At 43.8% G+C, this 15488-nt stretch overlaps 1 protein-coding gene across 5 annotated transcripts in view; it reads left to right on the top strand.

Moving 5' to 3' along the window:
• Positions 1-15488, top strand: part of NDUFAF7 (NADH:ubiquinone oxidoreductase complex assembly factor 7) — a 483664-nt gene that overhangs the window by 174693 nt on the left and 293483 nt on the right. For 4 of the 5 annotated variants that reach the window (XM_077486563.1, XM_077486560.1, XM_077486565.1 and 1 more), the window contains one exon: positions 9096-9176. The exons of the other annotated variant lie outside the window; for it this stretch is intronic. In XM_077486563.1, the coding sequence (XP_077342689.1) occupies positions 9096-9176 (81 nt within the window). The remainder of the gene's footprint in view (positions 1-9095; positions 9177-15488) is intronic. 5 annotated transcript variants of the gene reach the window in all.

Below are 15488 nucleotides of genomic sequence, written 5' to 3'. Positions count from 1 at the left end.
CACATTCAAATTCCGACACGGAAGCGCTCGTTCAGGTAAAACTACTGCTCATAAGCGATATAGCACATTCGTCACGCTGCAATGTTAAAAAATCATTCATCAAGCGCATTCTCTTGTTCTTTCCAATGCTGCAAGAACCAACTTCTTTTGATGCTCTTAGTCACACACACTTCTCCCGAACGGATTTCATTACTCTTTTTTAACCATTTCAGCAATACAATTTTAGTTTGTGTCACATCTACACAATGTTTGATTTGTTTTTTTATTTTTCGGATGTTTTTGGGGGGGGGGGGGGGATTCCCTAAAAATCTCCTTTAAAGACACTGCTCATTTCTCCTTTTTTTTTTATTTATTTTTTTTGGATGTAAACTTACAACAACATTATTGTATTTTTTAGATTTTCTTTTTCTTTTTTAATCTACAGGAGGTTGTTTAGTGTTGGTACCCCTTGTTCTTTAGTTCACTTTGTATTTTTGAAATGTACCTGCCTGCTCACAAATAAACTCTACTTTTTGAAGGAAAACACATTACACAAGTATTTCATCAAACAAAAATAAAATTTATTTTGTTTGCTCGAAAATAAAACTAGGAACGCAGCACTGGAGAAACTTCTTAACTTTGGTGCAGCCTTTGGCCCCCAGGGCAGACATGACTAAATGAGATATAAAAAAAATTGGTGGCCTGAGTAGTAGATATCTCAGGGAGAGAAGTCTGCTCCTGAAGTCCTAAAGAGCAGGAAATTCAGATGCCATTTCTGTCCTCAGGATGGTGATCTTGAAGAGGCTGCATCTTCTGGCCCACCAGACTCAACCCAGGCCATCACTCTCTGGTCTTCCTTTGTGACTTCCCACCAGGCATCCTTCCAGGCTGTGGCTGGGCTCCTGTAGCTGGGGCAGGAGGAGGAGGAGGGCGTTGGATGGACCTCCTGGCTGCCACTTGCCACAGCCTCCCCCCGACTGAGGTCTTCCTGTGTATGAAAAGGGGACATAGTTTTAGTTTTTTGATCATCAATCACAACATTTTGTGATCCTGGCTTTTGCTATTTGAATGTTAACAAATAGAACAGACTATCATTCTGACACCAGCATTTTTCTTTCCCGTCCCAAACATTTTTGGTCACTACTGTCTATTGAGATGTAAACCACTTGGAGAAATCTCAACTTACTGATCAATAAGAACATCTAGTTAACATCATTAAATGTAACTCAAGAAATATGTTCAGCAATGCAATACCTGTCTTAAGCTGGGCCCCACCACATGGTGCTGCCTGGAAGGCCCAGGTTGTACATCAGAAGCCTCAGCTGGGGGTGAAGGATGCCTTGGAGGAAGCATGGAAAGTGGTGGCCTGAGTGGTGGCCTGGGTACCCCTTGGTCTACCAGAAAATGCAGCCTGTCAAAGTGCACCATCCTGGGGTAATAAACAGCATCTGGATCTCCTGCTCTCAAGGACTCCAGGTGCTTCTTTCTCTCCCTGAAATATGTAAGCTTCATGGCCACAATTTTGCGATTCAGATATGTCATGTCTGCCGTGGGCACCCTGATCTGCACCAAAGCAAGCAGTTTCTCCAGTGCTGCGTTCCTCTTTGATCTGTCATAATAAAACTTGTTGTGGAACTGCCACAGGCAGGGCATCTCCATGTAGAGCTCGAGGAATAGCCCCATAAAGTTGGCATTGTTGAATGGGTCCATTTTGTCTGTAAGACACAACACAAGACAAACCCTCAAATACTAATAATGCAATTAAAATCCCTCCTAATCTTGTCCCAACAGCGGCCTAGATACAAGCAGTCTAGTCTAGTGAAGCACAAAGTTAAAAATGTTACCTTCGTTTCCACGTTCGCCACATCCGAGACTCACACTCTCCTCCCAGATCGTACGGACGATACACATGTGTGGCGTTTTATATACAGTGCGCATGCGTGAAACTCCGCCCGCCCCTGACGTTCTTTCCAGACTATTCCCTGCCCCTTCGCTTCCCACGCAGTGGGGAGAGCACATGGCGGAGAGAACGCAGGTGCACAATAATAGTTCCACTAACGAGGAGGAGGGTGAGGAAAGCCCGGAGCCTGAAACGTCCCGATCCAGGAAGACAAGATTTAAGGCCTCAAATATTTTTTTTTGAGAGATGTTGGAGATGGTCGACATATTGAACAGGACCGACTATGATGGGAAGTATGGACCTTACCCAAACCCAAATATCAGAAAGGCCAAGATCATGAATAAAGTTGTGAAGAGTCTTCTGAAGAATTTTGGGGTACGCCGATCCAAGGATCAACTGAGAAAACGCTGGTCAGACCTGAAACTGAGGGAGCACGAGCAGTACATAAGGATCAAGCGTGTTCTTAAAAAAAGTAAGTAGTTGTCGTGTGTTCATATGATTATTCTTGCTTGCATACATGCTCCATGTGCTTTGATTTCATGTTGTGCATTTTAAAATGGCCACTTTCAAGGTCATGGTTTCGTTCGTTCGTATGAAACATCGTTCTGCAGGGAAGTATTCCAGCTTAACAAAGTGGCCCCAATAATGTTCTCACCTTGTAACTCGGCCCAAAAACACAATTGTACAACACTTCCAAGCAATGTTTCATATTCCTATTTCTGCCCTCTGTGTGCTAATTAATCTTTGGTTACATTCTCATAGGGGAGAGAAGACTCGGCAAGTATGAGGACACCAGGGACCACACCCCTCCCAAAGAAGGGCAACTTCCAAAAGAAGAAACAGAGGAGCAGAAGCAGGAGGAGGAGGAGGAAGAAGGAGAGATTGTGGAGGTTGGCCAAATTGTCACCACAACAGGTGAGTGTCGGAGAACACAGCTTCCGGTAAGCTCATCAATGTATATCACCATATTTGGATTACATGGTGTGTTTGTTTTTTTTCTAGGTGATGTGGAGGAAGATTCCCGTTTTACCAGTGAAAGTGCCCAGATCTTGATCGGGGAGATAATCGGGTGCAATAGGAATTTGGAAATTGTACAACAAAACATCAATGATGTTAAAAATAAAATGAAGAACATCATTGATGTTTTGGGGAGAGTGTGAAAACGAAAAAATAGATAGGGTTTTATTTTTGCTTTAAAAAAAAAAAAAAAGTTGTATTTTGCATAATTCCAAATTTGGAAGATGCACAGAGTGTGTAAACATGCGCTATCTCCCACCATGGGGGATCAATGTACATGTTTTGTGGAAAGTGTCTGAGATAAAGGGGTTGCAGCCCCAAAGCATGTACATTGATCCCCCATGATGGGAGTTAGCACATGTTGACACACTGTGTACATCTTACAAATTTGTATTTTTCAGGGGTCACACCCCATGTGATGAAGGCAATATCAGCCCAGTTTGTACATACTCATGTCTGATATTGTCTTCACTTTTCCAAGTTGAACTTTGTAAGTTCCTGTGTATTTTACGCTTTGATACATGCCTGTTTACACAAAAAAAACAAGTAAAAAACAAATATGATTAAACTCGGTTTTGGATACCCAAAATCTCTTGGTTTGTTGTAAAAACCTTTACTAAACGCACATATGAATGTGCTTGTATTAAAAAGTTGAATTCTCAACAATGTGTGGCTTCCTTTTTCATTGGGCTTAAAATGTATTTGTAGTGAAATTTGAGTTTGTGCTGAGAAGGAGTGTGATTTACTAAAGGCAACTCCACTTTGCACTCCAAGTGCAGTTTCAGGTGTACTTTTGCAGTGCACTTGTAGTGGATGTGCCTTTAGTAAAAATCACCCACAGTGATGTGTAAATTTGGACAATCATGCCATTTTCCTGCCATGGTGCTGAAAATGAGCATGATTTAAATCAGTAATGCACTACACATTAGTTAACAAAAAGAAGGTGTGTGTGTGTGTAGCAGACCCACAACATAATAAGATTATCTGAAGAAGAGACTGTCCCCTCATCTCACTCTGAACTTGGGTGTGCACTGTTGGTGAAAAAGGCACAACTTGACGAAAAATGGCAAAGTAGGAGGCCACAGTCTGCCATTCCTGTGGCGTTGAAGGACACTGTGTAGTGACACAAGAAAAAAAACTAGTAATTTTACAAATCAACATTGCATGCAGATTAGACACCCACATTTTTTGACAAAATTAGTATAACATTTTTTTAACTGAGTATTTAAAGCCTAAAGTATAAGGTCCCCTTATGAGAGTCCTAACCCCCCCCCCCCCATCCCCCCCATCTGATGGGCCCTTGCTAAAAAATGAGGGGGGGGATGTTTAGGACAGGTAACCCTCTCCACTTGATTGAGAGCTGAATGCCTAAATAATGTGTTATACTTTGTGAAGCCCCTCCTTAGTTACACTATTGGCAGCCCACCGGACAGGTAAGAAGTGTCCGAATAACAAAATGGAAGCACATTTGAATAGCATTTGAAAGTGTTGAGGCAGGCCCTTACACTACATGCTTTGGTGAATTTGTCCATAAATGTGATCATGAAAAAGGTATTTAAAGTGTGTATTGGGTTGGATCAAGTCATCAGATAGAGGATAGCTATCAGCTGAGCTAGCAGTTGGGGAGAGAGGGGTTCCTAATGAGTTTGGCCCAACTCCAAAAAACCCAAAAAAGGTCACTTTGCATGAATTGAAGCACACACATCACATTTGTAGAGATTTTAGGGGGTGTTTAGGGGAAAGCAATACTATGGAGCTGACAAAAGACATTTTCAAGTGACTAGACTATAGTTTTAGGGGCCAAGAAGAGCATGGTGGGGAAGTTAGTGAGGCAAATATGCATGAGGACAAACGGGCAGTGCATATGAATTAGAGCATATTGCAATGATGGTAATTAGGGAATGACGAAAGAAACGCAATCATGAAATACATAGAATGTGATGTTTAAGGCTAAAACTTAGAATAATATAGTCCTTCTGCAGGAGCTGAATGATGGCAGAACAGGTCTCTGGAATAATGATCCCCAGAGCCTGGGGGGAGATGCCTGTAGAGAACTTGAGGTCCTGAAGGCTTCTCCCTGTCGCCAAGTAGCGCAACGTGGCGATGAGCCTCTGCTCCAGAGTGATGACTTGCTGCATGCAGGTATCCTGCCTGGTGATATAAGGGGACAGCAAAGCCAGCAGACAGTGAAAAACGGGGTCCGTCATCCTGAGAATAATCCAGAAATTATCAGGATTATTCTCACGGATCTCACGGAGCAAAGGCATGTGGGAGAACTGGTGACGCTGGCGCAACCAATTCTTGGTCGTCCAAACATGTTTCGTCTACGTACTCATCGTACAGTTTGTGCTGTGCAGGGGTTCTTACTTTGACACAATCCCTTTGGCTTGTGTCAAAGTCAAAGTAAGAACCCCTGCACAGCACAAACTGTACGATGAGTACGTAGACCAAACATGTTTGGAAAACAGTCGGCTGGTCAGAACGGACACCAGAAAGCAACGCTAAACAGCAAGGCCTGAAAGGACGACCTGAATAGCAGAAGCAAGCAGACAATAAAAAATGCTTTTCAAAGCGCACTATACCAAGATAGAGTCCACAATGAGAAGCAAATACTTAATGACTGCACGCACTGATTATCAGATACGCAAAGACAAGCACAAACTGAAGAGCAGTAGCGATCTGAATCACTAATCTGAAAAGCGCGAATCGTCTTTGACCAAACTTGGACTAAAACACGAGATCAGCAGAAGGAGCCCAAAGGGTGCCGGACGTGGTGCTGAACTTCCTTTTTCTTGTCCCGCCGTACACGGCTTACGTCACCGCGTTCTTGGCAACCGCGAAATCAGACAACTTGGCCCGACCGTGTGTATGCAACAGTTTCGGACACAATCCGTCGGACTAAGTCCGACGGGCAAAATCCGACGGATTTGGTTGCCAAAATCTCCGACCGTGTGTACGTGGGCTAAGGGGGGGGGGGTATGAATACTAAAAGTAGAGTAGACAGAAATAAATATAAACATTAACCAACTTCGCTTTTTTCCGCATGGGGATCACTGTGAAGACCAGCTCCCATGACCAGCTCCCATAACCAGCCCCGTGTCTGATGCAAGGGTTTCTGTCCTTCGGAGAGGGAATAGGAAATATCATCAGTGCAGGCGGGAAATCAGAGCGTGCTAAAAGGTCAGCACAGAGATACCTAGGGGAAGAGCACATGCGTGCTTGCAGAAAGAACCAAACAGTCAGTATCATTGAATACATAAAACATTGTTAGATATGATATTAAGAAAACGTCCAAAAAAAAAAAAGAAACAGGAGGACAACAGAAAAAAAAATGAGAACCGGGATGCAGGTAGAAGCAACCCCATAACTTTTCAACCCAAAACGGATACTACCTGAGAGGTGTGGACGGTCCAGGAGGGAACGTCCAAGATCAGTTCACCTTGCCCAGGTAGGAGGGGTGGCCAGGTAGGGCCACAAAAAAATACTGGGTTGTGAGAGGAGACAACGTTGACATCTTTGCCCCTCAACGTGCAGTTGAGTTGTGTTGCGTTGGACCTGAGTCCCTGAAGCGCTTGGGAGAGTCTTTTCTCCTTTGGTCCAGGGCCCGGTTGACTTGGGCGGCTTTGGGTGTGGGGCTGAGGTGAGAGCCCGAGCATAAGGATTTCAGGAAGGAAGATGCCTCTTCTGGATTGTGAAAAGAGAGTTGCTCTCCGGTGGGTGTTTTGATCCGCAGAACGTCCGGGAATGCCAGGGTGAACTTGAATTGTCGTTGGTGGAGTTCTGCGCAGATGTGCTGAAAGGCCTTACGTTTCTTGGAGACGTCCACCGAGTAGTCTGCAAAGATCAAAATTTTGATTCCATAAAGCTGCAAGGATCTGGACTGTCGGTATTGCTGCAGTATGGCGGCCTTGTCTGAATAGTTGAGGTATTTAGCAATTATCGGGCGTGGGGATTTACGTTCAGAGTTGAAGGCTCCCACACAGTGTGCACGTTCCACGGTACATGGGCCTCCCAGACCCAGTGCTTCAGGGATGCGACGGGCACAGAGCTCTGATAAAGCAGATTGGTGAAGCGATTTAGGGATTCCTACAAATCGCAGGTTGCTCCTCCTGGACCTATTTTCGAGGTCATCAAGTTTTTCTAGTATATATTTGTTAATTCTGTCTTGGGCATGTTCCAGAGATTGTGTCTAGTAGAGTTCTTCCTCAAGATTAGAGATACGGTGTTCTGCCTCATTCAATCTAGAGGCATGTTCCCCTAGCTGAGCCTGAATCTTTTGCATGCCTGAGCTGACAGCCTTCTCCACTGAAGCAGCAATCGTAGGAGAGAGGAGAACAGCTACAGCCTGGGCCAGGAGTTCAGTGTGATGGTCTTGTAATGGCGGAGGTATGTGAGGCTGCTGTATGAATGGAGTTGTTGCAGGGCCAGATGATGGTGGAGGGTCCTGGGGCTGTTGAGATAGCGTGGCCCTGAGATTTGGCTGTGGTGTGGGCTGATCGCCTACCTCCGTTGCTGGCGTCGTCTCCGCTGTGTGGGCCGCACCGGCCGGATCCGTGTAGGCCGAAGCCGGGGCCTCTATTTGCGGCTGAGCCGGCCGCGCAGTGGTGGCCGCGTACGATCGCGGCCTGTTTTTTTTTCGACAAACCGGTCCATCTCGTGACCTGAGTCGTGGGGAAGGCGGCTGGAGGTGTTTAGGGCGAAAAACGCAGATTTTGCAGGCCGATTAGAAGGGCGGTTTGCGGGACCTGTGAGGAGAGACAGCTACGCCATGCGGCGCCGGAACCAGAAGTGATCAGTGTGTTTTTTTTTTTAATGACCACTTGCTTTACACTCTCTGGTTCATAGCTTTATTCAAGGGGTAGCGTGGATTAATCCTCCAGTTAGGTCACTCCTGAACCCTTGGGACTTAAATTTAGTCCTGCTGGCTTTACAGAAACAACCTTTTGAGCAAATACGAGATATTCCCTTGGTCCTCTTGACAAGGAAATTCATTTTTTTTGGTTGTCATATCTTCTGCAAGAAGAGTATTAGAGTTGGCCGCTCTTTCTTATAAAGAGCCATATTTGATTATTCATAAGGATAAGGTTGTTTTATGGCCTCATCCTAATTTCCTAACGAAGATAGTGTCCGGTTTTCATTTAAACCAGTATATTATTCTGCCTTCATTTTTTTCCAGAACCTCGCTCTGCGGAAATGTGGTGAGAGTAGTCAAGGTGTATTTGAAGGCGACTGCTCAGATTTGTAAAAAAGATGTTTTGTTCGTGTTGCCAGAATGTCCTAAAAGAGGACAGGCAGCATCGAAATCTACTATTTCTAAATAGATTTGTGAAGTGATTGTTCAGGCTTATGGTTTAAAAAGGAAAATTACACCTTTTCGATATTAAAGCACACTCCACCAGGGCGGTTAGTTCTTCCTGGGCAGTGCATCGCCAAGCCTCCATGGATCAGATCTGCAAGGCCGCAACTTGGTCTTAAGTACATATATTTACCAGATTATATCAAGTAGATGTAAAAGGTCATGAGTATATCGCCTTTGGGCGCAGTGTACTGCAGGCTGCAGTATAAGTCCTTTTAGTCTCCTATTGCCCTACTTTTGTTGTGTCTCCCTCCCTTCAGTTGGCATTGTTATGTGACATCCCACATAGTAACTACTATGGCTCTGTGTCCTGTGAAGTATGATAAGAAAATAGGATTTTTAAAACGGCTTACCTGTAAATTCCTTTTCTTTGAAGTACATCACGGGACACAGAGGTCCCTCCCTTCTTTTGGTATACACATGTATTGCTTTGTTACAAAAACCTGAGGTACTCCCAGTAATGGGAAGGATTATATAGGGAGTGACAGTGTCCATCGCCTGGGGGTGGCCTATAACCCACATGGTAAAAACTATGGCTCTGTGTCCCGTGATGTATTTCAAAGAACTGGATTTTACAGGTAAGCTGTTGTAAAAATCCTATTTTTTAAATGTCAAGTTGCTTGTTACAATGCTTATTTATAACCACTGTATCTCCCATATGTTTGACATTAAAGGCAATCTCAGACAGTTTTTAGTAAAGTCTAAATAAATATATATAACTTGCACATTAGCTCATATGTGTATTTTTATATAGAGTATATTGTATATATTTTTGTTGTAACCCTTATACCACATTCTGTGTCTAACTCTAGATCTGTTTCTTCTGTCATCCTGCTAACACAGGGTTATTATATGCACCATGACATGCTGGGAGAACATGGAGATTTTGTTACATCCCCTGAAATAAGTCAAATATTTGGAGAGGTATTTGTATGAACATACTTCTAATGTAATGTGATGTGATCTCTTATTACATCCAGTGAGTGCTAGCAGAAGATGTGTGTGATCATATGCATCTTTACACTGCTCTGTCATGCACAAGCTTTGTATTTATGTTCTTCTTTCTCTATTATTAAGTAAATTCTGGTAAACCCAGTGCCTTGCTCAAGTATTCGGCCCCCTTGAACTTTTCAACCTTTTGCCACATTTCAGGCTTCAAACATAAAGATATACAATTTTTTTTTTTTTTTTTTGCGAAGAATCACCCACAAGTGGGACACAGTTGTGAAGTGGAACGAAATCTATTGGATTTTTGTTCAGCGAGGATCTCTGAATGATCCAATTTTGTCCTAAATGACTGATGATGATAAATAGAATCCACCTGTGTGTAATCAAGTCTCTGTATAAATGCACCTGCTCTGTGATAGTCTCAGGGTTCTGTTGAAAGCGCAGAGAGCATCATGAAGACCAAGGAACACACCAAGCAGGTCCGTAATACTGTTGTGGAGAAGTTTAAAGCTGGATTTGGATACAAAAAGATTTCCCTTTAAACATCCCAAGGAGCACTGTGCAAGCGATCATTTTGAAATGGATGGAGTATCAGACCACTGCAAATCTACCAAGACCTGGCCGTCCCTCTAAACTTTCAGCTCAGACAAGGAGAAGACTGATCAGAGATGCATCCAAGAGGCCCATGATCACTCTGGATGAACTGCAGAGAACTACAGCTGAGGTGGGAGAGTCTGTCCATAGGACAACAATCAGTCGTACACTGCACAAATCTGGTCTTTATGGAAGAGTGGCAAGAAGAAAGCCATTTCTCAAAGATATCCATAAAAAGTCTCGTCTAAAGTTTGCCACAAGCCACCTGGGAGACGCACCAAACATATGGAAGAAGGTTCTCTGATCAGATCAAACCAAAATCAAACTTTTTGTCCACAATGCAAAACGATATGTTTGGCGTAAAAGCAACACAGCTCATCACCCTCAACACACCATCCCCACTGTCAAACATGGTGGTGGCAGCATCATGGTTTGGGCCTGCTTTTCTTCAGCAGGGACAGGGAAGATGGTTAAAATTGAGGGGAAGATGGATGCAGCCAAATACAGGACCATTCTGGATGAAAACCTGTTGGAGTCTGCAAAAGACCTGAAACTGGGACGGAGATTTATCTTCCAACAAGACAATGATCCCAAACATACAGCAAAATCTACAAAGGAATGGTTCACAAATAAACGTATCCAGGTGTTAGAATGGCCAAGTCAAAGTCCAGACCTGAATCCAATCGAGAATCTGTGGAAAGAGCTGAAAACTGCTGTTCACAAACGCTCTCCATACAACCTCACTGAGCTCGAGCTGTTTTGCAAGGAAGAATGGTCAAGAATTTCAGTCTCTCGATGTGCAAAACTGATAGAGACATACCCCAAGCGACTTGCAGCTGTAATCGCAGCAAAAGGTGGCTCTACAAAGTATTAACGCAAGGGGGCTGAATAATTTTGCACGCCCCACTTTTCATTTTTTTATTAGTTAAGTTTCAAAAATCCAATAGATTTCGTTCCACTTCACAATTGTGTCCCACTTGTTGGTGATTCTTCACAAAAAAATAAAAATGTTATATTTTTATGTTTGAAGCCTGAAATGTGGAAAAAGGTTGAAAAGTTCAAGGGGCCCGAATACTTTCGCAAGGCACTGTATATTGACACATTGCAATGTCCATACTAGGTTTATTTGCTGAGGTTTCTGACTTATCTGTGCAACATTGATATCTTTATTTTTTTATTTTTTAGTACACAGTTTAAAGCGGAGTTCCACTGGTTTTTGAGTTTAATAAAAGTCAGCCGCTACAAAAAGTAATAAACAGACACTCACCTGTCCCACGGTCCAATGATGCGGCAGCTTGAAGCCTCCACTCTCTCCCCCTCCTCTTCGTGGCATTGACATTGTGAATGTGGGCGCCCACCTGTGACAGTTTGTGGCTTCACAGCCGGGCACACACTGCGCATGCATGAGCCGCGCTGCACTCCGTCAATGGCCAGGCAATGTTCTGGGACCTGTGACTTGTCCCCGAACATTGCCAGGAGAGAGGGGCCACCTAGGCAGCCAGAAGTTGGAAGGAGAAGGAAGTCCCACTCCAAACCAGATACCTAGCTGATCCCCCCCCCCCCAAAAAAAAAGCCAATTGTGGCATGTCAGGGGGCGAGGAGTACTTAAAGCAGAAGTTCCACTTTTGGGTGGAACTCTGCTTTTAAAGTGTATGTAAAAACTAACTATGAACTCATCTTATTTGCTCACTTTGTTTCAAGTTATTTTTATTGTTTTTATTACGTTATTATGTACATTTTTGTTAGATGAAAAAAAAAATCTGTGTCATCTAAAGAAGCCTAATCATCAGCCCTCCCAATTCTTTCCTTGGACCACAAAACACCTCCCTTTTTAAGATGTGGACATGAGAAGTAGAGTTGTTCTATTGTTTAGCAAAAGAGATCTAGACAGGGCAGAATCTTTGCCATCTCAATTGACCACTGGGCACTTAAACCCCCTTCCTAACCAGACCAAATTTCAGCTTTCGATGCTCACATTTTGAATGACAATTACTCAGTCATGCAACACTGTACCCATATTAATTTTTTGTCCTTTTTTCACACAAATAGAGCTTTTCTTTTGGTGGTATTTAATCACCTCCTGTGTTTTTTATTTTTTGCACTATAAACTAAAAAAAGACCAAAAATTGTGTAAAAAATAAATAAAAAGCATTTATTTTCTTACATCAGGGGACACAGAGCCATAGTAATAACTATGTGGGTTATATCGGCGTATCAGGTGCTGGACACTGGCCCGCCCCTTAAGGTGTGAACTTCCCCCATATAACCCCTCCCACTACTGGGAGTCCTCAGTTTTTCCCCAGTGTCTAAGGTGTTGGGCACATGTAAGGATGTGTTGTGCTGTGCTCCACAGGCAGTAATCCTTTAAGAGCCAGCCATCCTGACCGGATCCATTCTGATGTCTCCATAATGGACTAAATGACCCGTACCCGGGCCTCGTCATCCGAAGACACAAGGTTTTGCTTGCAAATGCTTTTAAAGCTGGGCCCTGGGATCCAGTACTTTTTAGTAGTAAGGCCAATAAAATTTTACAGGCAGGTCTTCTTGCAGGTCCAGGATTGTGGGATTACCTGAGTGTACCCCTGTTCCTAAAGGTTTCCTTTCAAGGGTCAAAGGGACCAGTTACAACTCTAAAGGTTCTAAGGGGTTAATGGTATACAACAAACTATAAAACCCTTCCAAAAGAATGTCTTCCTCCCCTGAGAGGTAAAAAAGTAAAATACAGCCAGTCAGATGAGCTGTCAAGGGTAGAACACTTCTGTCCCTGTGTATTTCATACAAACAGGTTTTTTCTTCTACCATTTAAAAGAATATTGCTATGATGTCTCTCCATAGTAGGACTAAACATAGCAGATTCCCATCTGGGCCCTTTTTGTTGAGGTGCAGGAGGCTGGGGATCAGGTAGAGCTTCCCAAATATTGGAAGATACTTATTTTTCCTCTTCGGGGGATCCTAACAGGGAGGGAGTAGCCGCACAAATCAGGTGTTTGTCTATTTCCTTACTTAACCCTTTTGTTGCCTGCAACACAGGCTCTTGAGGTATCTACCTCTAATAGGGTTCATTTGAACCTCCCCACCTGGGGATGTTTTTCCTATTCATGCATAGCTATGTATTCTGCATGGGATCATTTCTACAAAAGAAATGGGGTGGGGGGGTTCAGCTATTAATGCTGCAATCACCTCAGTGAGCAGAGTCTCGCATGTGCAGTGGATAATGCACTGATGTTAAAGGATCCAGCAAGTTAAGGTTGGATTTTATTTTTAAAGACCAGATGTCTTTTGCAGCTCTGGCTGCAATGGGAGTAGCTCAGTCCATTAACCCTTTAATGTCTGCTCCACTATTTTGGTGGAGCACATTTTGAGTCACGCCAATGCATTGGAATATGGGCCCGGCAAGGGGCTGGTGTATTTGACGCACCGTGTCTCACAGATGCTATGAAGGACTCGATTGTTTAAGCCCTATGGCTTATACTTGGACTAGTGCATTTTTGCAGAGGTCCGTGGCTGAAATATTAATCAGCCGAAGCATCAGGTGAAAACCCTTAGCCAGTCTGTGTCCCTTTCTGGGGTATGACTATTTAGAATGGATAAGTACATCCAAAAGGGGTAAAGCTCTCTTTACCAGTAAAAGGAGGTTCAGACAGTTCTCCTTTAATTGTGCAGCCTCTCCTATGCCTTAGTTCCCAGGGGCAGCACCAGGATCTTGGGGGCAGAAAGCCCATAAAGCAGAATGCTAAGGCCTTTTCATGAAGGAACACCCGAGGGGAAAGGACCTGCAATTCTCAAAGTCTCTCAAAGATTCTCAAAGTCTGGCAGGAACAATGTTAAGAGCAGAGGGATTTCTGCGATTTTTTTCTTCTCTAGGTTACATCTAGAGATTCAAGAGCCCGGATGGCCCAGTCGGCTTTCGATCTTAGGGTTCGGGTCCTGTTTGGGTGCTGCCTGTGGGGTCCTTGGGGCTGCTGATGCGGCAGTCTTTATGCAAGAGTGTCCGTCTCTTCAAAGAATGCTCCTAAGGTTCCAGGGGGAAAAAAAAAGAAAGAAAGAAAAGTCTCTCTTTCTGGCCTCTGGATCAGCTATTATCCCAGTTGGTGATATCAGAGATTCCCTTGGAACGGGGTTTTTGGGCACAAACCTTTTAAGGTCTCGGAGCCAAAGGGAGAGGTAAGACCCATTCTAGATCTCGGAGATCTGAATCGGCACTTGAAAATCCGATCCTTTCATAATTCGATCGGCTGTGTCCATCCTGCAAGGAAGGGAGTTGCATATCTCCATGTGCCAAAGTTTCCCGCTTACCAGAAATTTCTGCGGTTTGAAATATAAAATTATTTTTTTTTCAATTGTGGCACTGCCATCCAGCTTAGCCACAGCACTACAAGTGTTTTTGAAAGATTCTGGCACCTCCTTTAGCCAGGTTAAGGGCTCAAGGCACAACGGTCCTAGTCTATTAAAAGGATCTACTTTTAATAGATCATTCAGTCTCAGGTCTAAAAACAGAATCTGATCTCAGCTGTAGATATCTGAAATCTCTAGGTTGGATTTTCAGACTAGGAAGATTCTCCTTAAAACCATCAAGGAGGTTACTTGGGGGGCTGGTTATAGATACCATACAGAAGAAGGTATTCTTACACCAAACGTGAATCAGTTCCATTGTAGGACAAATTCAACTTATCAAGATAAAGGAAAATTCTTTCATTCAGCTGCAGCAGATTTTTTAGGGGAAATGGTGTCCTCCTTCAGGGCCGTCCCTTATGAGCAGTTTTATTCAAAGACTGTTTCAAGATACCATCCTGTCGGTCTGGAATAAAGAGGATTCAGGCCTTGTTTGTTTCCAATATGCTTGGCTCCCGACATAGGTCAGAGCCTAAATTGGTGGTTATCCAGCATGAGGGAAAATCTTTATCCTGCAAGGTGTTAACAACAGATGCCAGCCTTCTAGATTGGGGAGCAGCCCTGGAAGAAGATTCTGTCCAGGGGAGATGGTCCAGGTTAGAGGACCTTGCCTATCAACTTAGTTGGAAGTTTCAGGCAGTACATCTGGCCGTAGAATCTTGGCGGTCAGATTATGGGACTGTCCTGACAGGATTCAGTCTGACAGAGCCACAGCGGTGGCTTTCATCGATCACCAGGGGACCCGAGAAGTCATGCAGCCCAAAGAAGAGGTAAATAATGTTCTAGCGTTGTCAGAACACAACTTAGGCGTACTACGTGAGACTCCAACAATTATTTCCGGGAGAATGATCCCTTCACCCCGTCATCTTCCGAGCAATAAGGTCGACAACTTTATGTCAAAACAGGGGTCCGCTAGCAGGCGGAACAGACATATTCGTTTTCCCATGGGATCAGTTTTTCACTGATCTATGCATTTCCTCAGCTCTGCTACTTCTGCGCCTTCTCTGCAGGATCAAGCAGGAACAGAAGGAGGTGATTCTGGTGGCCCCAGCCAGGTCCCTGAAGATCTTAATTTATCGAGATCATAAAGATGGCAATAGGAGTCCTTTGGACTCTGCCATTATAGCCAGACCTTCTTGTACAAGGTCCGATATTTCACCCTACTTTACAGACAAGGAGTTTAACAGGTTTGACGGTTAAATCCCACTCTATAAAAGATCGTGGGTGATCACCTAAAGTAGTGTCTACTTTGACTAATGCCAGGAAGCCCGCTTCCAGAATCACTTACTATAGAATCTGGAA

Source organism: Lithobates pipiens, unplaced genomic scaffold, assembly GCF_037356315.1.
Source record: "Lithobates pipiens isolate NorthernLeopardFrog02 unplaced genomic scaffold, aLitPip1_a1.2 Scaffold_18, whole genome shotgun sequence".
NCBI lineage: Eukaryota > Metazoa > Chordata > Amphibia > Anura > Ranidae > Lithobates > Lithobates pipiens.
Note: the sequence above shows the minus strand (reverse complement) of the source record. Positions and strands in the feature narration are given on the sequence as shown.